The sequence below is a fragment of the Melanerpes formicivorus genome, unplaced genomic scaffold (assembly GCF_026170545.1).
Source record: "Melanerpes formicivorus ecotype bairdi unplaced genomic scaffold, bMelFor1.0.p_v2 SCAF_22, whole genome shotgun sequence".
NCBI classification, from domain to species: Eukaryota; Metazoa; Chordata; class Aves; order Piciformes; family Picidae; genus Melanerpes; species Melanerpes formicivorus.
This window is the reverse complement of record NW_027142374.1, coordinates 11,925,218-11,951,273: the sequence shown is the minus strand read 5'-3', so window position 1 is coordinate 11,951,273 and position 26,056 is coordinate 11,925,218. Positions and strand designations below refer to the sequence as shown.

Genomic DNA, 26,056 nt, shown 5'->3' with positions numbered 1-26,056 from the left:
TGCCTGGGATTGCCTCGACCCAGATGCAGGACCCTGCACTTGCTCTTATTGAACTTCATGAGGTTGGCCTGTGCCCACCTCTCCAGCCTGTCAAGGTCCCTCTGGATGGCCTCCCTTCCCTCCAGCGTGTCTGCTGCACCACACAGCTTGGTGTCATCAGCAAACTTGCTGAGGGTGCACTCAATGCCACTGTCCATGTCCCCCACAAAGATGTTGAATAAGATAGGTCCCAGGACTGATCCCTGAGGGACTCCACTTGTCACTGGCCTCCACTGGGACATGGAGCCATTGACAGCCACTCTTTGGGTGCGGCCATCAAGCCAGTTCCTTATCCATCTAGTGGTCCACCAATCAAACCCATGTGTCACCAGTTTGGAGACCAGGATGTGGTGCGGGACAGTGTCGAAGGCTTTGCTCAGGTCCAGGTAAATGACATCAGTTGCTCGCCCCTCATCTATTAATTTTGTCACCTGCTCATAGAAGGCCACCAGGTTGGTCAGGCAGGATTTGCCCTTGGCAAAGCCATGCTGACTGTTCCCAATCACCTCTTCACTATTCTTTTGAGCGAGTAGTGACTCCAGGAGGATCTGTTCCATGATCTTTCCAGGCACAGAGGTGAGACTGACTGGCCTGTAGTTCCCTGGTTCCTCCTTCTTGCCCTTTTTGAAGATGGGGGCAATGTTTCCCCTTTTCCAGTCTGTGGGGACTTCACCAGACTGCCAGGACTTTTGAAATATAATAGAGAGGGGTTTAGCAACCTCATCTGCCAGTTCTCTCAGCACCCGTGGGTGTAACCCGTCGGGTCCCATGGACTTGAACACTTTCAGGTTCTTCAGATGATCACGAACCTGATCTGCACTTACAATGGGCAGTTCTTCCTCCCTGTCCCTGGCTTTGACTTCCATAACATCAGGAGTGTGGCTAGAGGCCCTTGCAGTGAAGACTGAGGTAAAGAAGTTATTAAGTACCTCAGCCTTTTCCTCATCACAGGTGACCATGTCACCATTTTCTTTTCTGAGGGGGCCCACACCTTCCCTAGTCTTCTTCTTCCCATTAATATACCTGTAAAAGTTCTTAGTATTCCCTTTAATCTCCCTGGCTAGATTCAACTCAAACTCTGCTTTGGCTTTCCTGACCAGGACTCTTGCTGCTCGGGCAGCTTCCTTGTATTCCCCCTGTTCTACCTGTCCTTCCCTCCACTTCCTGTAGAGTTTCCTTTTAAGTAATAGTGTGTCCAGTAGCTCCTTGCTCATCCAGGCAGGCCTCCTAGCATTCTTACCTGCTTTTCTCTTTGTTGGTACACAGAGCTCCTGGACACAGAGGAGGTGGTCCTTGAATACTGACCAGCTGTCCTGGGTCCCTCTTCCCTCCAGGGCTTTGTCCCATGACACTTTGGCTAGCAGATCCCTGAAGCGATCAAAATCTGCATGCCTAAAGTCTAGGGTTGTGAGCTTGGAATACTTCCTCCTGATTGCCCTGAGGATGTTAAATTCAACTGCTTCATGGTCACTGCAGCCAAGGCCGTCTATGAGCCTCACATTGCTTACCAGCCCTTCCCTGTTGGTGAGAACAAGGTCCAGCATAGCACCATTTCTTGTTGGTTCCTCCACCATTTGGAGGAGGAAGTTGTCTTCTATGCAGTCCAGGAACATCCTGGATTGCTGGTGCCTTGCTGTGTTGTCCCTCCAGCAGATGTCCGGGTGGTTGAAATCACCCATGAGGACCAGGGCTTGTGACCTGGAAGCTGCTTCTATTTGCCTATGGAGGGCCTCATCTGCTTGGATCTGCTGGTCAGGTGGCCTGTAGGAGACCCCCACAGTAATATCTTCTTCCCCTGTCCTGCCTTTAATTTTGACCCATACACTCTCAACTAGCTTATCATCCCTCCCCAGTTGGAGCTCCACTGATTCCAACTTGCTATTGACATAGAGGGCAACACCTCCTCCTCTCCTTCCCTGCCTATCCTTCCTAAAGAGTTTATACCCATCTATGCCTACATCCCAGTCATGGGATTCATCCCACCAAGTTTCAGTAACAGCCACTATGTCGTGGCATCCCAGCAGCACAGTGCCCTTAACTCATCCTGTTTATTGCCCAAGCTGCGCGCATTCGCATAGAAGCACTTCAGCTGGGCTGGCCCTGTCCTCCTCTTGTGACAAATCCCCTCGGTTTCCACAGAATGTCCTGGTGGATCATTCGTGGCTTGCCTCAGGGTAGCAAGTTGAGAGCCCTTACCAGCTCTCCTTCTCTCTACTGCTGGTGAGCTGCCCCTCTGTTTGTCACCAGCCAGCAGGAGACTATTAACCCCTTCCCCCTTCAAATCTAGTTTAAAGCCCTATCAATGAGCCCTGCCAATTCCTGCCCCAGGATTCTTATCCCACTCTGGGACAAGTGTGTCCCATGAGTTGTTTTCAGCTCAGGTGCCTTGAAAACCAATCCATGATTGTGGAACCCAAAGCCCTGTCGATGGCACCAGCCCCTGAGCCATGAATTGATCTGTCGGCCTTTCCTCAGTGTGTCCTCATCCATTGCTGACGTTAGAGGGATGGCAGAGAACACGACTTGAGCCCCTGATCCCTTTAGCATTTGCCCTAAGGTTCTGAAGTCTTTCTTAATAGATTGTGAGCCTCTCATTGTTACATCGTCACTGCCCACCTGAAAGACCAGCAGTGGGTAGTAGTCTGAAGGACTCACGAGGTTGGGAATTCTATCTACAACATCTTTTACTTGGGCACCAGGGAGGCAGCTGACCGCTCTATGAAATGGGTCTGGTCTGCATATTGGGCCCTCTGTTCCCCTCAGTAGGGAGTCTCCTATGACGATGACCCTGCGAGGTTTCTTTTCTGGGTAAGTTTTGATGGCTGGCATGAGGCAACCTGTCATTGGTGCAGCTTCTGACCTTCTTGGGTCCTCGACCTTACCAATGACCTGTTCCTCCTGCAGAGCCTCATACCTGTTCTGTAACTGCACTGGAGGCAGCGTGCTGCTCACAGGAGCAGACTTCCTTTGTTTGCGTTTCTTCCGTCGGGCAGAGACCTGTTCCCATTGGCCCTGCTCATGGGGGTTACTACAGGGAGGCTGAGAGGCTTGCTGCTGGGAAGGTATCAAACTTCCTGTTCCCCTAAGTGTTACCCCCTGTTCTGGTTTAGAAGAGATTACCCCCTGTTCTGGTTTAGAAGAGATTACATTATGGGAATCGTCAATTTTCTGCTCACCATCTCTTCTATCTCTTAGCCTTTCTACCTCTTCTTTTAGTTTGACCACCATGCTCATCAGGTCACTGACCTGCTCACACCTGAAACAGGAGCTGCTCCCTCCAGCCTCCATGTCGAGTGCCAGGTTCCAGCACTCACTGCAGCCACCTGCCTGAACATCTGCATGCTTGTGTGTGGTCTCTGTTTGGGTGCCCACTGTCCTTCTGCTAGCCTTTGCTCTAGTGGTGACCATCTTGCAGTAACCACCCTCTCCACACGGCTTTTTTTTTTTTTTTTTTTTTCCCTGTCAGTGAGCAGCCGAGCTGCGCTGCTCAAGCTGCCTCCTCTCTCAGCCACGCGCTGGGTTCTGCTTGGTTTGCGCGCGGTCTCCGCGGCAACCCCTCCCCCAGCTACGTCACTGCCCTCCGGCAGGTAGGCAATCTGAGCCCGCTGCCCCTCCTCCTCTCTTTGGAAAGTCCCAAGCCACCAGCCCCTTACCGCCTGAAAAGCAAGGGAATCAAAGCCAAAAGCCAAACTCCCAGAGCTGCGCTGCTCAAGCTGCCTCCTCTCTCAGCCACGCGCTGGGTTCTGTTTGGTTTGCGCGCGGTCTCCGCGGCAACCCCTCCCCCAGCTACGTCACTGCCCTCCGGCAGGTAGGCAATCTGAGCCCGCTGCCCCTCCTCCTCTCTTTGGAAAGTCCCAAGCCACCAGCCCCTTACCGCCTGAAAAGCAAGGGAATCAAAGCCAAAAGCCAAACTCCCAGAGCTGCGCTGCTCAAGCTGCCTCCTCTCTCAGCCACGCGCTGGGTTCTGTTTGGTTTGCGCGCGGTCTCCGCGGCAACCCCTCCCCCAGCTACGTCACTGCCCTCCGGCAGGTAGGCAATCTGAGCCCGCTGCCCCTCCTCCTCTCTTTGGAAAGTCCCAAGCCACCAGCCCCTTACCGCCTGAAAAGCAAGGGAATCAAAGCCAAAAGCCAAACTCCCAGAGCTGCGCTGCTCAAGCTGCCTCCTCTCTCAGCCACGCGCTGGGTTCTGTTTGGTTTGCGCGCGGTCTCCGCGGCAACCCCTCCCCCAGCTACGTCACTGCCCTCCGGCAGGTAGGCAATCTGAATAATTGTCATTTCAGTATAGTCTTACTAGATACCTACTAGTTTGACCCACTGGTAGCAATAAATGGCTGTGCAGTGAAAGATGGGAAAACGCCTGGCACAGTGCTTCGGCCAAGTGTCTTTCCGGCTTGGCTCAACAGCGAGGGCATGGCCATAAATGAATATTGGGAGGCATTTTTAGTAGTTGAAGAACACAGGTTCTCATTATGGAAGATCTGCTTGTCTTGCACATAGTTGGAACATATTTTAGAGTTACTCTGGTTTGAATTGTTGGAGTGGTACTGTAAACTAGACTGAAATGAAAAGTTTGGTTTGACTTCCAGCGAGTCGGACATGGAGATGATGATCATGCTGATGCAGACAGATCTCCCATTTTCCTTCAGTTCATCGACTGTGTTTGGCAGATGACAAAGCAGGTAAGATGCTTAAAAGTGTGTTTCTGTGAGGGTCTCAGTCTTGGATACATAAGTCATGCAGGAGATACATTTGCAGAGCAGTAGCTTGTTGGTTGCGCTGTCACCGCACTGTGCACATAGGGAAAGTTTTTGCTCAAAAGAGAGGTACAAGGAGCTAGATGTGTTGACTTGAAACCGAGACACTAGTAATCCTTTTTTGCTTAAGCTGGGTTTCAAAAGAATTGTCTGTTGACATAAACGAGGGTTATTGATGAGTTAAATTATTGGCATTGCGTATTCACTGGTAGAGTAAACGTGTATGGATTTTTATTGTCCTTAAGCAAAAATTTGGGCTGATTGTGAACTGAGGGGAGGAGAGGGTTCTCCTGCATATGTCTGAAATTTGAAATATAAGTTGATGTTGGCATAGTTATGCATACAAGAGCAGCATTTCTAGCATATAATAATACAAACATATTACCAGATACATTTTTCTTGTGTTTCTTTTACCTCTGGCTCAGGGGAGACCTTTGAAATTGGTAATGTTTAAGGTATCAGAATAACACAATTTGAAAAAAATCTTAATATGTTAAACTATAGAACAGCTTTAGCCTGGATTTTCCTTGTTTGTACCTCCATGAGCATAAACTGTTTAAAGGACATCAAACAGCAGCATATTGCTCTTCTTTAATGGTGTTACTGAAATAAGTTGTCCATGTGAAGGGTTTATTTCCAAGTAAATTAGAAGTGCTTTTCCCCCCTTTTCCCCCCTTTTCCCCCCTTTTCCCCCCTTTTCCCCCCTTTTCCCCCCTTTTCCCCCCTTTTCCCCCCTTTTCCCCCCTTTTCCCCCCCTTTTCCCCCCTTTTCCCCCCTTTTCCCCCCTTTTCCCCCCTTTTCCCCCCTTTTCCCCCCTTTTCCCCCCTTTTCCCCCCTTTTCCCCCCTTTTCCCCCTTTTCCCCCTTTCCCCCCTTTCCCCCCTTTCCCCCCTTTCCCCCCTTTTCCCCCCTTTCCCCCCTTTCCCCCCCTTTCCCCCCCTTTCCCCCCCTTTCCCCCCCTTTCCCCCCCTTTCCCCCCCTTTCCCCCCCTTTCCCCCCTTTCCCCCCTTTCCCCCCTTTCCCCCCCTTTCCCCCCCTTTCCCCCCCTTTCCCCCCTTTCCCCCCCTTTCCCCCCCTTTCCCCACTTTCCCCCACTTTCCCCACTTTCCCCCCCTTCCCCCCCTTCCCCCCCTTTTCCCCCCTTTTCCCCCCTTTTCCCCCCTTTTCCCCCCTTTTCCCCCCTTTTCCCCCCTTTTCCCCCCTTTTCCCCCCTTTTCCCCCCTTTTCCCCCCCTTTTCCCCCCTTTTTCCCCCTTTTCCCCACCTTTTCCCCCCCTTTCCCCACCTTTTTCTCCCTCTCTCTCTCTTTTGTTTTTCCTTCTTAAAACCTAGCCTAGCTCTGTGCTCTTACAGCAAAAGCTATTATACTGAAGCCTGTATAGTGTGTGATTTCCTTTGAAGAGGGGAGGGTAACAGCCTGGTTAGCATTCCCAGATCTCTTGCCTTATTCTTCTTGTTCTGAACGTGATTCTTAAAAACTTAGATCATAGTTTCCAAAACTTGTATTTGAAGCAGTCATCTTTGGTGCTTTATGAAAGTTCCCTGCTGTAATACTGGGCCCTTGTCCAGAGTCTCTTGAAGACTTTCTCTTTCCTTGTAGCTTGTTTCACATTAACGTGTTCTTTAGCATGGCTTGAGAAAATAAATGAAAAATTCTGTCCCTCTCTCAGAGGAAAGCTAATAACAATAGCAAAGAGAAGCAGTTCTAAACACCTGGAAGGAACAAAAGTCCTCTGGGGACATCCTTAATTGAGAGCAGCCTCTTCTATTTTTGTGATCTCCCTTGCTGCCTCCTATTTCTTGCTATAAACAGTTTAGATCCCTCTAGTTAACTCCCTCCCCACTCCCCCCTTTCTTTTGAGGGGTGGGGAGAAATCTATGAAACATTCTGCCAATACCACATCTGTTCAAAACCTGCTTTCAGATACTTCTGAAGTGCATGTACTGCAGTGGCTTTGAAAAATCACTGGTGTTACAGCAGGAAAAAAACAGAAAGAAAATCTCATTCCTGGAGAGTTCTCCTGTGCTTATTTTTATTTTTCAGTTGACTTCAAAACCTAGAGAATAGATGTGAAAATCAGGATTACCTTGACATGGACCTATGGAAACCAGGATTGTATTTTCTCTCTGGCTTGTGCAGCAGTGCTAGTTTCATTCTGTAGAATCCATGGTAAACATATGTGAAACGTTCCAACGCTCAAATAAGTGTTAATGACTGCGGGAGAGTGTAAGGGCTTGGGTTTGGGCAGGGACTCAAAACAAGCACATTTTCTTTTCTGAGTTCTGAAAATTATGTTCTTAAAACAGCCAATTGCTGCAGTGAGAGAATCTTGTAACTTCCCACTATGATACAAACTTCCAGGCAGCTTCAGACAATGAAACTTAATCCTTGACAGCCTTATATTTTCCCTTTTTTTATCGTCTTTGTGACACACAGAGTAATAAAGAACTTGAGAGAAGTACATTGATACCAGATTTTAATAGAAAGCATATGGCAATGTGATTTCCTTTCTCTGTTAGTAAATTCTGTGCATTTTGAGTAGTAATTGTCAAATTGGAAAGGCCACATGTGATCTGATGACATACTGATGCCCTGTCAAAAATGGAACAAAGCTGTAAAGCCTGCATGTAGCATTACAGCTCAGGTGTAGCTCTCTACCTTTCATGCACAGTGCCCACACAGGAGGAAGTTATGTTTAGAGTTAGAAAGTTGCATCCTGTTTGCTACTGGCTGTCATCTGTTGTCAGAGATGCATTTTTCATGGGTTTCAGTAGTGTACCATTAGGAAATCTAACATTCAGTTAACCCAATTCAGTTCAGTTTCACAATCCTAAAAACTATTTTGCAAAGTTTTTCACCTTTAAATGTTAACTATAGTGCAAAAGAAATTCATTGATTACAAAGCAAGTTCATTTTGCCTGTCTTTGAATCAAATGCCACTAGACATCATCAGGCTTTTAAATGAGAGAGTTCCTCTTTTAAATACCTCCCTTACAAAAACCCCCAACAACTCCAGCAGCATCAAGTAGGAGATTTTAATGACCTGTGTGTTCTCTCACAATTAGTGGATTTGACAAGAAGTAAATTTTCATTTGGGGAATTTTTCCACCTGAATCTTCAAACAGACACTAATGGGCTTGGAACTACAGAGGAAAGCATTTTTAGGTCAGTGATTTTTCAGCAGCAGTAATAGAAGCTTTACAGTCTTGATACATCAGCTCCAACAGTACAACTCTTGTATCCAAAGACAGGGTTTCAATAAAGTGCTATCACTTATTAATAAATTAGTTGGAGTGCAACCACTGATGTATGGAATTTTGAATATGCTTCACTGGATTGGAATAGCAGCCATGTCGGCATCTATCTGATTAGTATGGACCCATCACAACACAGAGCCCTGATGTGACAAGGCTCATTAAGTGCTTTCAGTTAAAGAGAGTCCCTTTAGGAGAGGCTTTGTCTTCAAAGTTGTTTCCAAATACGATTTTGATCTTTTGCAAACTCTTTTTGTTCTGTCCAATTCCTGCTTTGGAATGGGTGCAGGAGATTGAGGTCTGAGACCTATGAGTCTTCTCCTGTCTTGATTCAGCACACCAGCAGTTATCTTCATGCTTCTTAAAAATCATAGCTGTGTTGTTAACATCTTTGTATTGTAATTGAGTTTTGGCATGATTTCCTGGAGAGGAGGAAGTGCTGTAAATGATAACTTTTGAACATGACTGAAAAAGAGAACCTGATAATCATAAGTTCCTGTACCTCTTCTGAAAACAAATGGCTAGGGGTTTGAAAACAAACCAGTGATTTGAGAGAGAAGCCCCAGTGTGAGCATACTGTGCTGTTGGACAGTGTGTAGTCCATACAGGAGTCAGAAGAAGGAAGGCTCTCCTTTGTTTTGTCAGGCATAATGATAGTTTCCTTTCTCAGAGTTTTCAGTTGAAAGTTGGTATAGCTTAGCTTGAAGTCTTGAAAGAGATTGGTTTTGTGGTGTTTGATGTAAATCAATTTATTTTAGAAGAACATTGCTTAAAACTTAGATCTTTCTGAGTTTAATACAAGCACACTCATTGTGTGTTACTCAACTCTTTACCTTCAACATGAATAAACATTTGCCCTTCATAAATCACAGATGACACCGAGGAGGAATTTCTGGATCAGCTAGCTCATCCACAGTCCCAGTTGCTGCATTATTCCTTCTAGCCATACTTGTAATCTTTTCTTTTTCTGTTTTTTTTGTTGTTATTTAAAGTAGCTGTGGAGTCACTCCTGCCAAGGTGTTCAGTGCTCTTCAGTGGCACACAACAGAAACCAGTCTGCTGTTTTCTTTGGATCTGAAATGCTGGTTTGAGATTTTGCAGTGTAGCAGGAAATTCTTCTGTATGAATCTGTAACTTTGCATGTTAGACTTCTGGAAGGATTTACTCCTTTAGTGGGAATGAACAGAATTTGTTTTATTTCTTCTGAAAATTATAGAACCATAGAATCATAGAATTGTTAGGGTTGGAAAGGACCTCAAGGATCGTCTAGTTCCAACTCCCCTGCCACGGGCAGGGACACCTTGCACCCGATCAGGTTGCCCAGAGCCACATCCAGCCTGACCTTAAAAATTAGTCTCTTACAACATTTTCTTTCATGGTAATGAGAGAAATGCTACTTCTTGGATTTTCCTTTAGTCTTTTAATATTTTGTTTCTCTTAAATGTTTATCATTCTGCGTTTGTGTTTGAGACCCTTGTCATACTGAACATGAAGTTATTTTGACACATCAAGCAGTTGCCATATGTAGTCCTATAATAAAATTTGATTCCATCTGAATAGGTAGCAGCAGCCCATGTGGTCTGCACTAATTTCTTCCTTTTATGATTTTTTAGAGCATGACAGATTAAGATATATATTAAACACTTTGAGTGTTTCCAAATTTCTAACTCTTTTTGTCCTAAAATGTATCCGGTAACTTCGGCTTGTGAATAAAGCACCTAGTGGTGCTCAGTGCAGTAACAGTTCTTTCACTTCAGAAGTACAGGATTTACTTTTCAATACAAAAGAAGGAGGATTAAAGGCTTATTGTATGTAGTTGGTGGTAACTCCAGGGGTGAAGTAGAGGAAAAAGTAACTTACTTGGGTAGGAAGTGAAAGAACCATTTGAAATGTTTGTTAAGCACACTGTATGTGCAGTAGTCATTGTTATCCCATTCACTGCATGGTAGAATAGGATATAAAATAATTTCTTAGCCTATAACAAGAGAATTAAAGCATGCATTGGAAACAGCTTGGGTTTGTTAGAGCTCCTTAAAATGGATTATTTTGTGTCACCAGTGCCATGCTAGCTAATGTTTCTATGTTTGTATTCCACTATACTCGCATAACGAATGTAAGGTTTGTCTCTCAGGAGTGTTTATTAAGAAGTATGTAGGTGAAATGTATTACTGCAATGGAATAATTACTAAATAAGGGAAAAAAAAGTCTTGCCTGTATCTTTTTATTATTTCTTATGTTGAGTTTTGTCCTTTCTACACTGCTTAAAATGAAATTTCAAGTTACATGCCAATTTTTTTTCAGTTTCCTGCAGCCTTTGAATTCAACGAGTTATTTTTGATCACCATTCTGGATCACCTTTACAGCTGTCTCTTTGGGACTTTCTTATGCAACTGTGAAAAAGAGAGATTAAAAGAGGTAAATCAGCAGTGTAAGGCCCATTCTCAATTTATGGATTTGGTATGAAAATGCTTAAAATGCAAGACCTGAGAACATGCGAGCTGTGGTTTTGGATGTGTTTGTGACATAGTCTTAAAAGACAACACAGGAAATTTCGTGGTATGAGAGATACCTTGCTATTAAATGAAATTACACTCTTAGAATCATAGAATCACTAAGGTTGGAAAAGACCTTTAAGATCATTGAGTCCAACCACAACCATGACCTCTAAACCATGTCCTGAAGATCCAGATGTACACGCTTCTTGAACACTTCCAGGGATGGAGACTCCATCACCTCCCTGACAGTCTGTTCTAGCACCTCACCCCTCTCACAGTAAAGATGTTTTTACTAATGTTCAATCTTATTTTGCTGTTACCTGTTCAGGGGTTTGAGGGTTTTAGAGTGTCCTCTTTCAGATATTTCTAGACAATGTGTGCAACTTTAAATCATCATTATCAAATTACATTAGCATTTCTTCTGTTATTTCTGAAGGAATAGCTGTGGATGACTTTGAAAGTCACACTAGAACATAATTGCATAGAACATGCAGTTGGTGTTTAAAATACCTAAATAAATGTAGTTAGGACTTCATGGAATAATTCCAGTTTGGGAAAAAAAAATCAAATGCATGTTAATATTCTAAGTACACTTTTGCTTACTTTCAGCTTTGTTGGTTTAAATATTTTATATAATGCAGAATAGAATTAACCAGGTTGGAAAGACCTTTGAGATCATCGAGTCCAACCTATCACCCAGCACCATCTAATCCACTAAACCGTGGCACCAAGCACCCCATCCAGTCTCTTCCTAAACACCTCCAGTGATGGTGACTCCGCCACCAACCTGGGCAGCCCATTCCAATGGCCAGTCACTCCTTCTGTGAAAAATGTCTTCCTAACATCCAGCCTAAATCTCCCCTGGCACAGCTTGAGACTGCGTCCTCTTGTTCTGGTGCTGGTTGCCTGGGAGAAGATACCAACCCCCACCTGGCTACAGCCTCCCTTCAGGTCATTGTAGACAGCAATAAGGTCTCCTCTGAGCCTCCTCTTCTCCAGGCTAAGCAACCCCAGCTCCCTCAGCCTCAGTATTTTTTTAAAGCAAGCAGCAATCCCTTGCCATATGTAGTTTTGGACTTTTTTTTATTGTCGTTTCTTTCTACTGCTTCTGCAGAGAAAAGTTGCATGTGAATACCACAAGATGGAGCTGAATAACGTGTTCTCAGCAAATGCAGGGTTTCCAGGCAGCTTTCTTTCATAAATGAATAGTCAGATGCAATTCTCAATAAAGAATAGCAATTTAAGATACAGCAGTAGTAGAAACACATGCTTTACAGCACTGAAGGAGGGTAAAATTGCAGCATGAATCTGCTGTAAGTTTAGCTTTCCAATCTTTGACGTAACCGTGATCATGCTGATTGCATTTAGAATGATACAATTTGCAGAAATGCAAATAAAACAGATATTTTAAAGCATAGTATCAATTGATAGGAGCAAATAGCATGAGTGGAAGAACTGAATAAATATTTTTCACCGATGCTGGTTTTGGACCTTCTGAACCATGTATCTCTTCCCTGATTTTCTTGTCAAAGCTAGTTTTGTTTTTATGTTGGTCAGTGGGTAACCTGGTATTTAAGTAGCTGTAAACATTCCTATAAATTATGAGCAATACAGCTTTCACTTTCTCAACTAGAGCTTAGTGTCTCTGAAAATGACATTCTTGGATCTCCCCTACTGGACCAGAATAAGTGTTCAGCTGTTTTGCTAAAGACTTAAAGCTGTTCAATGATCAGCTACTGGGGGCGTTCTCAGAGTTCTTGCCATTTTCTAATAGGCAAGCTAAATTTGACAGGGAAAATTACTAACATGTAGAAATCAACCTCACAGTAAGGTTTTGCAATCCATATAATGAATATTATTCTGTTTTATTAGGAGGTAAGCACAAAGACTGTGTCGCTGTGGTCCTATATAAACAGCCAGTTAGATGAGTTCACAAATCCTTTCTACGTAAACTATGAAAACCATGTCCTGTATCCTGTTGCCAGTCTGAACCATTTGGAGCTGTGGGTGAACTACTACGTCAGGTGGAACCCAAGGATGCGGCCTCAGGTATGAGCTTTTGCGTGGCTTTTTTGTTTAAATGAAAAGCACAGAGATGGGGGGGAAAAAAATCTCTCTTTTTCATAGTGTCAAATGCAGCACTTGATTTCCAAAGTGCTCATCTGCTGCATGTATTTCAGCTGCTAAGTAGAAGGTGATTTTCTCCAAGGAGATGTGGGATGAGTTCAAACTTGGTAAAATGATGTTTTCACCACTAGAATAGGGAGTCACAGCATCACTGTATTGGCTTGTGAAAGGTAACAGATTAACAGGTTTTGTTGTCAGAAGATGACTTTTGTAACGCTTCTCTAATACTGTGTAAGGCTTTTTAATACTTTTATTGCCTTAACCTCCTTGTAGTGTTGAACGTACTTTTGTTTTTAATCATGTTTTGCCCTTTACCAACAATGATATAAAATATAGCAGCAATTTCTGAAAGAATTGGGCTACATACCGACTCATTTTGGAGGCTTTCTAAACTCAGCATCACGTGGATGCTTGTTTTCAGTTGACCTTTACTGCTTCAAGCTGATATGCTAAAGATTAAACACTCCCTGTATGTGCTCCTTGATTCATCCAGCATTTGTTCTTACAAGTAATGTCTGCTATTCAGATAAATCTTTGCATCTCTTCAAATACTCCATATGCTCTTAGGCTTAGAAGTCTGAAGAAAGAACGTGCAGTTTGTGTCACAACCGTAATATATCTGAGGGTGCTACACCATCTCTTTATTAAGATAACATTCCAAGGTACCCCCAAGCATATTATGATAAATTACCTGTATTAAGTGACTGCTCAAAAGCTGCTTTCATCTTCTAGCAGTCAGAATGAGATGTGAGTTTCAAATTCATTAAGACACCCACAAATCAGAGGCTGTTGTAAAAGATGGTGTTCCAAGGTAAGTTTCAAGGACAGTACACTGGTAGAAGTCCAGGCGTCAGAGAAACACCTTTTAAGGTCCTGGAAAAGTCCAGCTTGCCTGCTTTCTCACTGAGGTGTTTCCTCTGAGCTGCTTCGTTTCCCTCACGTGTTCTGTTGTGGTTGATCCAGTCCTCTGACTGTTAGGTACCTGTTAAAGCCTTGAAGATTAACACAACACAAGCCCTATGAGAAAAGACTGAAGGAGCTGGGATTGCTTAGCCTGGAGAAGAGGAGACTCAGGGGTGACCTTATCACTCTCTACAACTACCTGAAGGGAGGTTGTAGACTGGCGGATGATGGTCTCTTCTCCCAGGCAGCCAGTACCAGAACAAGAGGACACAGTCTCAGGCTGCACCAGGGGAGGTTTAGGCTGGATGTTAGGAAGAAGTTCTATACAGAGAGGGTGATTGCCCATTGGAATGGGCTGCCTGGGGAGGTGGTGGAGTCGCCGTCATTGGAGGTGTTCAGGAGGAGACTTGATGGGGTGCTTGGTGCCATGGGTTAGTTGTTTAGGTGGGTTGGATTGGTTGATGGGCTGGACGTGATGATCTTGAAGGTCTCTTCCAACCTGGTTTATGCTAAATAAAGATGGTATATTTTATATTTTGTGGTTTTAAAGTAAATTTGTCAACTGCTTTTTAGCACAGCATCATCTTCCTGTTAGCCTGTTTGCTGCAAAACATCTGTGTGGTTTATGCAAGGCTGTAGTGTAACTAAACTGCCGCAGTGTCAGTTTCTGACTTGTATTTAATTGAGATCTGTAGGCCCTGAATGTGAGCAGGATTTGTAAACACATCGAAAAGCTAGTCCCTGCCCAAAAGAGAGGAGGGTGAGGGAGAGATCACATAATGAAAAAATAGCAGAGCTATCATGCACTTAGTGGCAGGCTCTGCTCGCTGCCTCTCTGGTGGAGAGTGCTCTGTCCACTTCTGGTGGAGAGCACTCTGCAGGCACTCCAGCATATGTGAATCATTGCTCTTCATTTGTATTTGAGAACAGGTCCCTCAGATCAGCAGGCTGAAGGTAACAAAATTTGATGATGCTGGTAACTGCCTTAACTTCAGTACCACTTTTTTTCCTGAACAACTAACACAACTGTTTGGACTCTTTGGTTTCACCACATGAGCTTTGTCTTGTGAAGATACATTGTGACTTTCCTCTTGTCATCAGCCTGAATTTATGTGATATTTGTAACACATATTTGGAAGTGTTTCACCTCTACTTGGATATATTTGCTGCAGAAATTAGAATTTCTTTTGTTGCAGTGTTGTGTTCTTCAGCCTAATTATGAAAGCACAAACTCAGGCAAGCACATAAATAAATGGTCTTTGTAATCACAATATACTAACTTTGCTTTCTTCTGTATTTGTGTTGTCTAGTTTCACACTGTTAGCCAATTCAGTAACATTCAGGCCCATTCAGTGACAGAAAAACCCCCAGTGACCATTGTGACACTCAGCAGGTTTTCACTTATCTTCAGTGAAAAAATGTCTTAATCAGTGGGTTTATTAGAAGAATGGGCATTGCTGCCTACTGATAAAAGGTGTTGTTGTTGAATACCTTTTAATGTAGTTCTTTTGGTAACCAAGTGGAGTTAGAGAAAATGAAATACTTAATGTGAATGAAGAGCTCTGTGATGAATAGCAGTTCAAGGCAAACTCATGTGCTGCTTTATCAGCTGCAGAAACCAGAAATTGCTTATTGTCTTCTGGGAGCTCACCAAAAAGGAGAATGTCTAGTAGGTGACTTTAAGGGAAGGTGAATAATAGTCCTTTAATATAATCAGAATGGATGTTTGTTTCCTGTTTTCAACCAACTTTGTATTATGGGAGAGGAAACTCACCGGGCAGGTTTTGGTTTGAGGCAATATCTTAAGGTTTTCTAATTTCAACTTGAGTAGTGAGTGAGGCTTGAATTTTTACATGGGCTGAGAGAAGTTAATCATTGCACTTCACTGACTTTTCCATTGGAAATAAGCATACATTTATTTTTTAATTACAAAATTACTGAATGCAAACTGGAGGCAGCCATTGAGTTTTGCATCGTTGCACTCATTGAATATCCGTGTTTCATCAGACTTTTAACAGTATAGTAAGGTCTGAGATATTCTTCATTGCACTAGGACATACAGAGTTTAACATAGTGTCAGTCAGGGTTGGAAGGGACCACAAGGATCATCCAGTTCCAACCCCCCTGCCATGGGCAGGGACACCTCATACTAGATCAGGCTGGCCAGAGCCTCATCCAGCCTGGGCTTAAACACCTCCAGGGACGGGGCCTCAACCACCTCCCTGGACAACCCATTCCAGGGCTTCACCACTCTCATGGTGAAGAACCTCCTCCTCACATCCAGCCTGAATCTCCCCACCTCCAGCTTCATTCCATTCCCCCTAGTCCTATCACTACTTGATATCCTGAGAAGTCCTTCCCCAGCCTTCTTGTAGGCCCTGTTCAGATACTGGGAGGCCACAATTAGGTCACCTCGGAGCCTTCTTTTCTCCAGACTGAACAGCCCCAACTCCTTCAGTCTGTCCTCACAGGAGAGGTGCTCCAGCCCTCTGATCATCCTTGTGGCCCCATTTCTGGAAAAATTCCTCATAATGCTGTATCTTCAGTTGTAACTAAGTTTTGTGGAAGGCTGAATTGGTGGTTTAAATGCTGTTTATTTGTATCAGAGCCCCACTTTAGGATTGCATCTGTATTGCAATAAATCCTATGCAATTAGGTAACACACAGCCTCTTCCCATAGGGTTCAAAGCTCAAGTGTCTGGGAAGTGAACACTGGAAAATTCTAGGTTAAATATGGACTTCTCTTGTACATTCCATTTTTGCTAAAGTACACTTCAACAAGGTCATTCTAATTCTTAAGTGAAATAAAATGTTCCTTAGTTTCAGTTTGGAGGTATTACATCATTATTGACTTCTTGTCCCAAGAAAATGAGATAAATTTTAGCCCTATCTTACTGGAGTTTCTTGACTGTGGAGAATTTTTTCAGATTTGCCCTTTCCTTGGGTTGGAAAAATGCATATTTGCATGTGACCTATGGAAGACAAGCTCTTTCATTCTCTCTTACAGAGGCATGTACTCTGTGGGTACCTACTACTGGACTTAAGATGACCCTGCTGGTCTGGAATAGATAAGACAGCACGCTTTTGGTTTTCTGCAGTTGATGATACACATTTCTCTTTTTCCTTTTCTGTGTAGTCATTCAGACTTTCTTGAGACTCTTGAGGGGTTCTGTCTGCCAGATGTCAGTTAGATGTTTGCTTGGGCAACTCTGGAAGATGGGGAGAACAGAAAAAAATATGCTGCTGTTTGTGTCTTCTGCAGGGGCAGTGCTTTGGAACTAATACATTCTTACCGTTCATACATGCACAACATGAGTAACAGTTCTACTCCTTTCAGTTCAAGCTGAGTCTTGCTGTGTGAGAGGCAAGAAAAGAATGTGTTTTAGTCACAAAACTTGCACAGTCCATTAGGGCTTAAACTTCTTGTGGTTAAATTGTGGGGTGGTTTTTCTTCTGGGTTGGTTTTTGGTTTTGGTTTTTCTATGCCTGGAAGTTTTCTTTCAAGCTCTGTTGTGGGAATTTGGCCACTGGGATAGAAATAATGTCATAGGAATCCCTTTAGGTTTTTCAGATTCATTCTTTGTGTGTGTGTGTGGATATAAACTACAGCACAGGAGGTTCCACCTCAACATGAGGAGAAACTTCTTCACTGTGAGGGTCACAGAGCACTGGAACCAGCTGCCCCGAGAGGTTGTGGAGTTGTCTTCTCTGGAGACTTTCAAGACCTATCTGGATGCATTCCTGTGTGACCTGTGCTAGCTTCTATTGTCTTGCTCTGGCAGGGGAGTTTGACTCAATGATCTTTGGAGGTCCCTTCCAACCCCTGACATCTTGTATCCCTGGACTTTCATCCAGGATATAAGGCTAGCACGCTCTATAACCTAGAAATTCAATTCAGCTACTGCTGAAGGCAGTCTTTGAGTCTTCCATGGAAAGCCAGGTAAGCTCTGTTAGCACTTGGCTTGAAAAAAGAAACTGAAAAGGTAGGAATAGATAACTGTTTATTTAGCCTACACAGAAATGACTGGAAGGCAGGTCAGTAAGTTACAGTGTTGCTTGCTTTGTTTGTTTTTATGCTGCGTACAGAATTGCAGAAGGATTTGATGTGTTGAACAGTTGAGTGATTAGATGTCAGTTGAACTTCAGTGTTAAGGAGCACATAATATTGCATGTTTAGAAGAACACATAAGATGTTAATCATCACTGGAAAATGGTTGAGAATAAGGTGGAAGACATAGTTACTGAGGTGCTTGATTCTACATATAACAGGGTGTAACTTAAGAGTCTGGCACATGGGGTGTTCATGTTCTTCATACCTGCCTTCAGTCACCTTGCCTGGCCTTTACCTCTGAACATGTTGACATTGGTTGTAATATTTTCAAAGTTTATGCATTTGATTTACCAGCATTTTGTGGCAGGACAAACCCATCATGTGGCTCTAGAAGTGCCTGGCATTGCTGCTCTGTCGTCCATGATGTTGAGTCTAACTTTCTGCATGAAAGAATGAGGCAGGAGAAGGAATCACCTGGTGGGTTAGATAGCTGTGCATTGCCCTAGCTAAGATTTCATCCCTTCATTTGGTACACAGTTTCTTGTGAGACAAGGCAAGTTTCTACAGTACCTGAGCGTTTCCCTCTATCTGGATGTCTAAATCTAGATTTCCAGTCTGGTTTACTGCAGGCAATATAGATCTGCAGATAAACCTCTCAGCATTCAATTGTTATGGAATAAGATATAGATTAACTGCTTATACTGTGTGCTGGAATGGTCTCTAGGTATTGAAGGAAAAAAAAAAGATGGGTATGAGAAGATGCACAGAAAAGGAGAAACTGCTACTGTGTAAATAAACTTCATCTGGGGGAGTTTCTAACGTATTTTGAAAGCAAGCACTCAAAGTATTGCTCTAGTGCATCAGATGTCCAAATCTAACTAGGCCATGGGTTTTAACAAGCAATGGCATCAGCTTGTGGCGTGTAGAGTTTCCCAAGTCTGGAAGGCTGTGCAGCTGTTTGCAAAAACCTCTGTTCTAGTTCCACATGGTGTAGGGTTCATAATTTCTGTGGGCTAGTCATGGCTTTTGCAGGAGGCCAGGGTTTTTTGCTTGGTTTCTAAGGAGCATACCTCTACAGCAAGTGGGTAACTGTTGATTAATATTGAAAAGCTGCTGTTGTCATTGTGTGAGAATGGCTTGTTCTGTGCCTGTGGTGTTAACCAGGTTTTAAAAGCGAGTCTGTCAAGAGTTCCAGCTCTTCACAGAGAGCAGCAAAAAGCTGAAGTGAAAGATACTGTTGTCTTTCCAGTGCACAGAGCAGGGGTTTTTAAAAACTGGCAGTCTTAAGTCAAGCAGTGAATTTGAAATAACCATTTTCCTCTGCAGCCTTTCTTCCCTGTTGCTGAAATAGATAAAGTATGCTTGCTGAATGAGACAGAATAGATTCACTGTTGAACAATTTTCATGTGCATGACTGTCCTTGAGCTAGTACAGTAGTACACAGTAGATATCCATCTAATTAAGACTTGGTGCTACTGTAAGTGAGTAGCTATTAGAATTTCTTTTGTACCTATCCTTGTGTTGACAAATTTTGCTGTCCAAAAGCACTCTGGGATCCTGGAAGATTACTTGGGAATGAAAACCTGAAAGTCAATATTGCAAGGGATGTGTAGTAATTCTGTGAAGAGAAGGCTTTGGATTTTTTAGGAAACGAAGCTGTCTTATGTCTAGATGTAGTAAGTATGTGGCATAGCATAGTTGTACTTTGTGTGGGTGTAATTAACCTCCTCCTGCCAACTTTATCTTTCCTCAAGTCCTCATCTAGCAGGAATCACAGAAGCACAGAATGTTAGAGGTTGAAAGGGACCTCCGAGATCGAGTCCAACCCCCTCTGCCAAAGCAGGAGCACCTAGGGCTGGTCACACAGGAATGCATCCAGGCAGGTCTTGAAAATCTCTAGAGAAGTAGACTCCACAATGTCTCTGAGCAGCCTGCTCCAGTGCTCTGTCCAACCTCACTGACACCATGGGGAGGCAGGGGAGTGATCACGGGGGGGAAGAAAACCAGTCTCTGGCCCTTTTCCCCACTACTTAGTGCTGTTGGCAGTGTGCTTACTCTTGCCTCTGCTTGGACTGTATTGCTGTATTAGATGTAAATGCCACTTTTGTTTTTACATGTTTCAAGTAACTTGATGTGATTAGAGAAATCTGATTCTGTTTCTCATAAATAGTTAAATAACAGGGTTTGTTTTGAGGTTACCCCAGCGAAACCTCTTCAGATGCAGTACATTGACCTTTACATTTCTATTTGCTTTTTACTGGAATATTTTGTTAAATAACAGAAATGAAATGTACTGTTTTTCAGCACCTTGAGGTAATAGTTTAAATAGTATGTGAAAAACATCCTGACAACCTAACATAAGCAATGGCTCAGCCAACTTTCCAGCCCAACAAACCTACGACTGTGATACCAGGTTAGGTTTCATCCACGCAGGCTTCTCTTGTGCAGCAGGAGATCTCTGCTTCCCCTTGGAGCATGGACAGAAATGATGGGGACTTGGTGGTAGTGGCTGGGTGTTGCCTAGCAGCATTACTGCAGCAGCACACTGGGAAGCTGGCATGACAAAGGAGAGGATGCACAATCCTCTGGATATCTGGTATCGATACAGTGGAGTAGAGCAGCAAAAAATAACACAAATGCACCTGGATGATGGGTACAGAGTCATCTTTTGAGCTTCCACTTCTAATTTGAGAGGCAGCATGAGAGAGTAGAAGACAGTCTGCTGTTAGACTCCCAACAAACTCATCCCAGTCAAATCAATTATATGATATCTTAACAGGACTGTAATAAAAGCTTGCCATGGAGACACTACTTGTGCTGTGCAAGTATACACTTCTAGGGTTAAGGTGCTAACAAGATCTCATAATAACCCATCTTCTCCAAACTTCTTGTTCCTTACAGAATCTGTCACTCTTCCACTTCCTTTTATTCTACACAGAAGCAAAGCAAAGGAGAACCTCATTCAGAGCAAGCCATTGCAGGTGTTTTTGTGAAGGCTGTTGTAACTCTCTCCTTCTGAAGAAGGCTTTGTTTGAGAGAGGAGTCGCTCACCGAAACACAATGGTGTGAAGTGGCAAAAATAGAGATGTTTGCTGTAAGAATTTGCACAGGACGGTCTGAGGAAGTACTGGCAGCAACAGGGCCTCCTCCTCCTTCCAAGATGGAAAGAGGCTTCCAGAAAGCTGCACAATACCATGATTCTATTTGGTTCTCTTATTGGTTTCATAGATAGATAGATATGACTTGAGGTTGAGGCTTTGCTTTGTTCGTTGCCCTCCCTTTCCCCCCGCAGCTCTCTGGTTTTTTCATTCTTTTACGTTTGAACTGGCTGCTTTCTTTCCAGAAAGGGAACTTCCAGTAAAAGAATTGAAGGTGTCTGGGGCAAAACACAGCTCCTCATGTCAGGCTGCTTTTCAGGCCTTTTTGTAGGAATATCTATGGTAATTTTTTTTGGTCTTTCAGCTGCCTACACCAGCCTTTTTATATCTCTCAAGTATGTAATTCTAATGTGGACCTTTATCACTTAAAGTCAGTTAGTGTCAGCTGCTTTAAAATACTCCTAAAGTGCTAGAGATTTCTCTGGACTGAAATTGAGATGTTATTTCATGAATTGAAGTATGTATTAGGGGTTTAATGCGTGAAATATGTCCTTGGGATTTTGCTGGTTTACACCAGCGTGCATCTCCATAATGCTGTGTTTTAATGGCAAGCTGGAAGATTCTTTCCTTGGGATGGACCTGACATTAGAAACCCATTTGTGTTTACACTACCATATGAAATGACATGATGGTATTTAGATGTAGAGATGTCTTGCAGTGTTTACATCCAGCATGCAATTATTAGAAGGTGGCCCACATTTTAAAGGTGATCCTTTGTTTTTTTTGTTTCACATTGTAAGACACTACTCTGCCTTGCTAACAGCTTTGCTGGGCTTTGATACAAATCCAAGTGCTGGGTGCTGCACTTTGGCCAGAATAACCCCATGCAGAGCTACAGGCTGGGGTCAGAGTGGCTGGAGAGCTCCCAAACAGAGAAGGACCTGGGTGTGCTGATTGACAGCTGCCTAAACATGAGCCAGCAGTGTGCCCAGGTGGCCAAGAAGGCCAATGGCATCCTGGCATGCATCAAGAATAGCATGGCCAGCAGGAGCAGGGAAGTCATTGTGCCCCTGGACTCAGCACTTGTTAGGCCACACCTTGAGTCCTGTGTCCAGTTCTGGGCCCCTCAGTTTAAGAAGGACATTGAGACACTTGAGCGTGTTCAGAGAAGGGCAACAAGGCTGGGGAGAGGCCTTGAGCACAGCCCTGTGAGGAGAGGCTGAGGGAGCTGGGATTGTTTAGCCTGGAGAAGAGGATGCTCAGGGGAGACCTTATTGCTGTCTACAACTACCTGAAAGGTGGTTGTATCCAGGTGGGGGTTGGTCTCTTCTCCCAGGCAACCAGCGCCAGAACAAGAGGACACAGTCTCAAGCTGCACCAGGGGAGGTTTAGGCTCAAGGTGAGGACAAAGTTCTTCACAGAGAGAGTTGTTGGCCATTGGAATGTGCTGCCCGGGGAGGTGGTGTAGTCACCATCCCTGGAGGTGTTCAGGAGGGGATTGGACATGGCTCTTGGTGCCATGGTTTAGTCATGAGGTTGGTGGTGACAGGTTGGACTTGATGATCTTTGAGGTCTCTTCCAACCTTGATGATTCTGTGATTCATCTAGTGTGTATGTGTGACTGAATGGTTTTGCAGAACTTCAGTCCCAGCAGAATCAGTTGCTCATGAGAATGTGCCTAAGAAAGATGTTTCCCCTTATCAAAATGCTGGTACTCTGGACTTCTTTTGTGGAATACTTCTGTGAATATTCCATCTCTAGGGCAAATGTGAGATTTTAGTAAGAAAAACAGTGTTTCAGGGCTGTGCCTGCTTGTATCCTGAAAGATATTCATCCAGTTTGGAGGTCTGAGCTGAAATCACGTAAGAGAATTCTCAAGGGCTGAGAATAAATGAAAGCAAAAGGGCTGAGAAATGGATTTTCCACAGAGTCTGGGAAAAGTGTGGCTAACTGGGAATAGGAACTCGGTGTGCTCCAGGTGTTAGAGCTCTTTGCTTTCTGTTCAACAGTGGAATACAATCTGGGAGAGCGGGCTGCAGCGGGCATGGCTGCAGGCAAAGGAAGAATTGTCCTCTGGGTGAGGGAGCAGGATGCTGCTCTAGAGTGATGAAGTTTCTCCCTGCCTTTGCCACAGGATTCTTCTGTTGTAAGGCAGATGAGCTGGAGCAGAGTATGGGTGACGGAGATTGGAATCAATACGGCTGACCAATATGATCGAGTATTGTTCCTTTATTGTTTCAGTGTTGCAGGCCTGTAGAGCAGGCCTATAGTGCAAGTATAGCACTGTAAAGTAAAGTGTAGAAGAAGAAGAGACAGGAAAGGCAGAAGTGCGTAGCAAGGGAACTTCTACAGCTTACATAAACTCGGAGTGCCTTGTTGGCATGGCTTCATTGGTTCCCATCGCACTATTACAGATTGTTGGTCCAACTACTAATCACATGCAAGGTTTGTTGATGCAGGTGCATGTCCTGTTGTCCCAAGATAACTGTCCATGTTTATAGCTACCAGTGCCTTGTTTTAGTTACATGCTGCAGGCACAGCACTGTTTTGCTACACTGCTAGCTGGCTCTGCACTTTATGCTGAGCATGGCCTACCTCCATGTCAGGCTCTAGGCCTGCACTGCCAGATTGCTCACACTGCTCGTTGCTGGCATTGCCCTGCAGAGCAGTCTCCGTGCGTGTGCTCACGTGCTGGGTGTCCTGCTTGATACCTGCAAGGCCGAACTGCGGTATCCCTGAGCTCCGTTAAACCAGTTTGTGATCCGAGGTATGCAAAACCAGGGGGTGCTTGCTTCAGAGCCTTGCCTGTAAAAGTGAAGTGTTAATACTCCCATACCTCATTAGGGTGCTGCAGAAATAAATTTGTTTCTTGACATGAGATGAAAGTACAGAAAAGGAAACTTAAGCGTTTCAAGTTCAGAAGAATAAATAAAGGATGGGGTCAGATACTGCAGAGAAAACTAAATATTGAATCACTGCTCACTAATTGAGTAGCATCAAACTGTGCACTGAATAAATGAGGAAGACAAGGGGGAAGCTAGTGTTTTAATGTTTATTTAACCAACAGTTTTACACAGAGGCACAGGAAGGCTGAATGGAGTTTGGAGAAGGAATCTTCATTCTGACACCTCCTCATTTTTGGAGAGCATAATTTTGCAATCTTAATGTTGAAGAGGTTTTTGTGTGACTCGAATCTACCCAGACTTTTTAAATGTCATTCTTGTTATTTAGCTAATTCATTTAAAGACAGCCCTGTTCTTTGAGGTGGACGTGTGGGGAGAACAGCACTTGCGTCAAAGTTTGGGCACGTGCCTTGTTGAATCAGGTTCTGGGGGAAGGCAGAAGAAGGATTGAGATGTGCAGCCACGCTTTCCCTCCTCAAAGCACCTTACACCATGTGCCAAGTTCTGCAGCAGCTTTTGTGTTGTGTGTCCTGAAAGGTTTTGTAGCAGGTTCCCCAAAAGCCATTTGTGCAGAACTGCTTTTTCTGCGTGCTGGAGCATCGTGCAGTGGAACACGCTGGCTATTGCTGGTGAAAGAAAGGTGTCTAAGAGAAATTGACCTGTTCTGCTGAATCATGATTAAGCTGGGTAGGAATCAGGTGAACAAATCTCCTGTGACCCAGGGCTTGCATGACTAATGACACCAAGGGTAAATCACTCTGCTGTGGACCTAAGCCTTTCAGGAGAACGCCTTCATAAAGCAATCTGAAGTGGGAGTGTATGAGGAAGGGATCTTTCATTTGAGAAAGGAAAAAACGGGGCTGGGGGGCTGGGGGGTAGAGTTGTATGTGCTAAATCAAGACCAGAATGTGTTAATTTTTACTTAGACTTACATTTGCCATAGCAGAAAATCTTGGTCAACCTTCTCCACCAAAGTCAGTTTTGCCATGGTTTTAGGTGTATGCATTTGCTGTAGACTGCCTCAGAAACAGGAGGTTTGCTTTCTGGAGGGTGCTTTGTGTGCTTTGTGTTGTCTGTGGGCTTATGTGGATGCAGGGGAAGAGTGCAAGAAGAGAAGGAATTAATTACATAATGAAGGCAGGACTCTGGGATCAGTGGGAGCTTGGTGGCATGCAGCAGTTGTTCTACTGAGTACTAGGAAAGTTAGACTTTTGAAGTCACTGTGGGTGACATGTTGGATGAATTGATGACTCTCAGGGTTCTGAGAGCAGCACTTTGTGAATGTACTGAAATTTCTTTCATGGGCTAAGCCACAAACAAGATACTATATGGCTAAAAAAAAAAGTTGACCTAAAACACTATTTGATGCTGGTTTATTCTTTTGAGTTAGAAGTAAAGATAGAAATTAAATGATGTTTTCCTCTTTCAGAAACAAGAGTGTTAGGGTTTACAAATACCTAAATCTAATGCATGGATTTTTGATGTGCTTTCTTTAAAAAGCCAGAACTCATGCAAGTGTCAAGTGTGACTCAGTGGTGTGTTGATGGCAAGAAGAGAATCCCTTTCTGGTTTTTGATGTCTTCTGCACGTAGCACCATGTGAGGATTTCATGCTCATGTGTGCATCCCAGCCCTGTAATCGCTTTTAAGCAGTAGGGAGTGATCGTGGGTGAATGCAGTTCCCTGGAGCCCAGGCTGGGAATTAACATCCAGCAGTACACAGGGTTACCATTGCTGCATCTCCCCATCACTGCCTCCCCAGCCCAGTTAAATTCTTTTCCCATCTTACTCTTTCCTGAAGCTATGAACATTTAGAGATTATGCAGGATAAAAGAAATCAAAAGGAATTTGCAGTCAAACGTTTTTTGGCCTTTCCTTGGCAGTCAGAGGAAGGAAGGGTCTCTCTCTTTGCTTGTCTGAGTGAACAGATCCAGTTGCAAAACCAGTGTAGCTAACATCTTGCTTTGGCCATGATATTGCTGAATGTTCCAGATGAGGATGAAAAGCACCTGGAGCTCTGACGCAGAGTGGTGCATTTCTGGTGTTTTTTGAGTGCTGGCAGAGGCAGAAACCTGTGCAACCCACTTCAATGATAGGTTTATGGGAGTGTGACTCTGGGAGGCCTGCCACAAGCACAATTCACTGGGCTGTTGCACTTTTCTCACTGACAAGCTGGAAGGGGTCAGACTCTTGAAAAGATGCCTGGTTAGAAGAGTAATAAGATGCTTCATACAGAGCCATCTTTGTGAACTGTTCTCTCTGTACATAGCAAGTTCTGTCCCGACAAGCAGGGGCAGCAGTACCCAGGAAAGGCATTTTAAGTTGAACTGAAAGTGGTATTGATAAGGGAGTGGGGTACATTTCCTGGAATAGGTTTGGTATCCCATCAAGACCGTTTGCAGTCTTTTGAATTGATTTCCTGCCAGCTGTGTTGT

The 26,056-nt window shown here is 44.0% G+C and overlaps 1 protein-coding gene across 4 annotated transcripts in view; it reads left to right on the top strand.

Moving 5' to 3' along the window:
- MTMR1 (myotubularin related protein 1) overlaps positions 1-26,056 on the top strand; it is a 45,974-nt gene that overhangs the window by 18,482 nt on the left and 1,436 nt on the right. For all 4 annotated transcript variants that reach the window (XM_068152187.1, XM_068152184.1, XM_068152185.1 and 1 more), the window contains 3 exons: positions 4,625-4,717; positions 10,347-10,460; positions 12,413-12,589. In XM_068152187.1, coding sequence (XP_068008288.1) covers positions 4,625-4,717; positions 10,347-10,460; positions 12,413-12,589 — 384 coding nt within the window. The remainder of the gene's footprint in view (positions 1-4,624; positions 4,718-10,346; positions 10,461-12,412; positions 12,590-26,056) is intronic.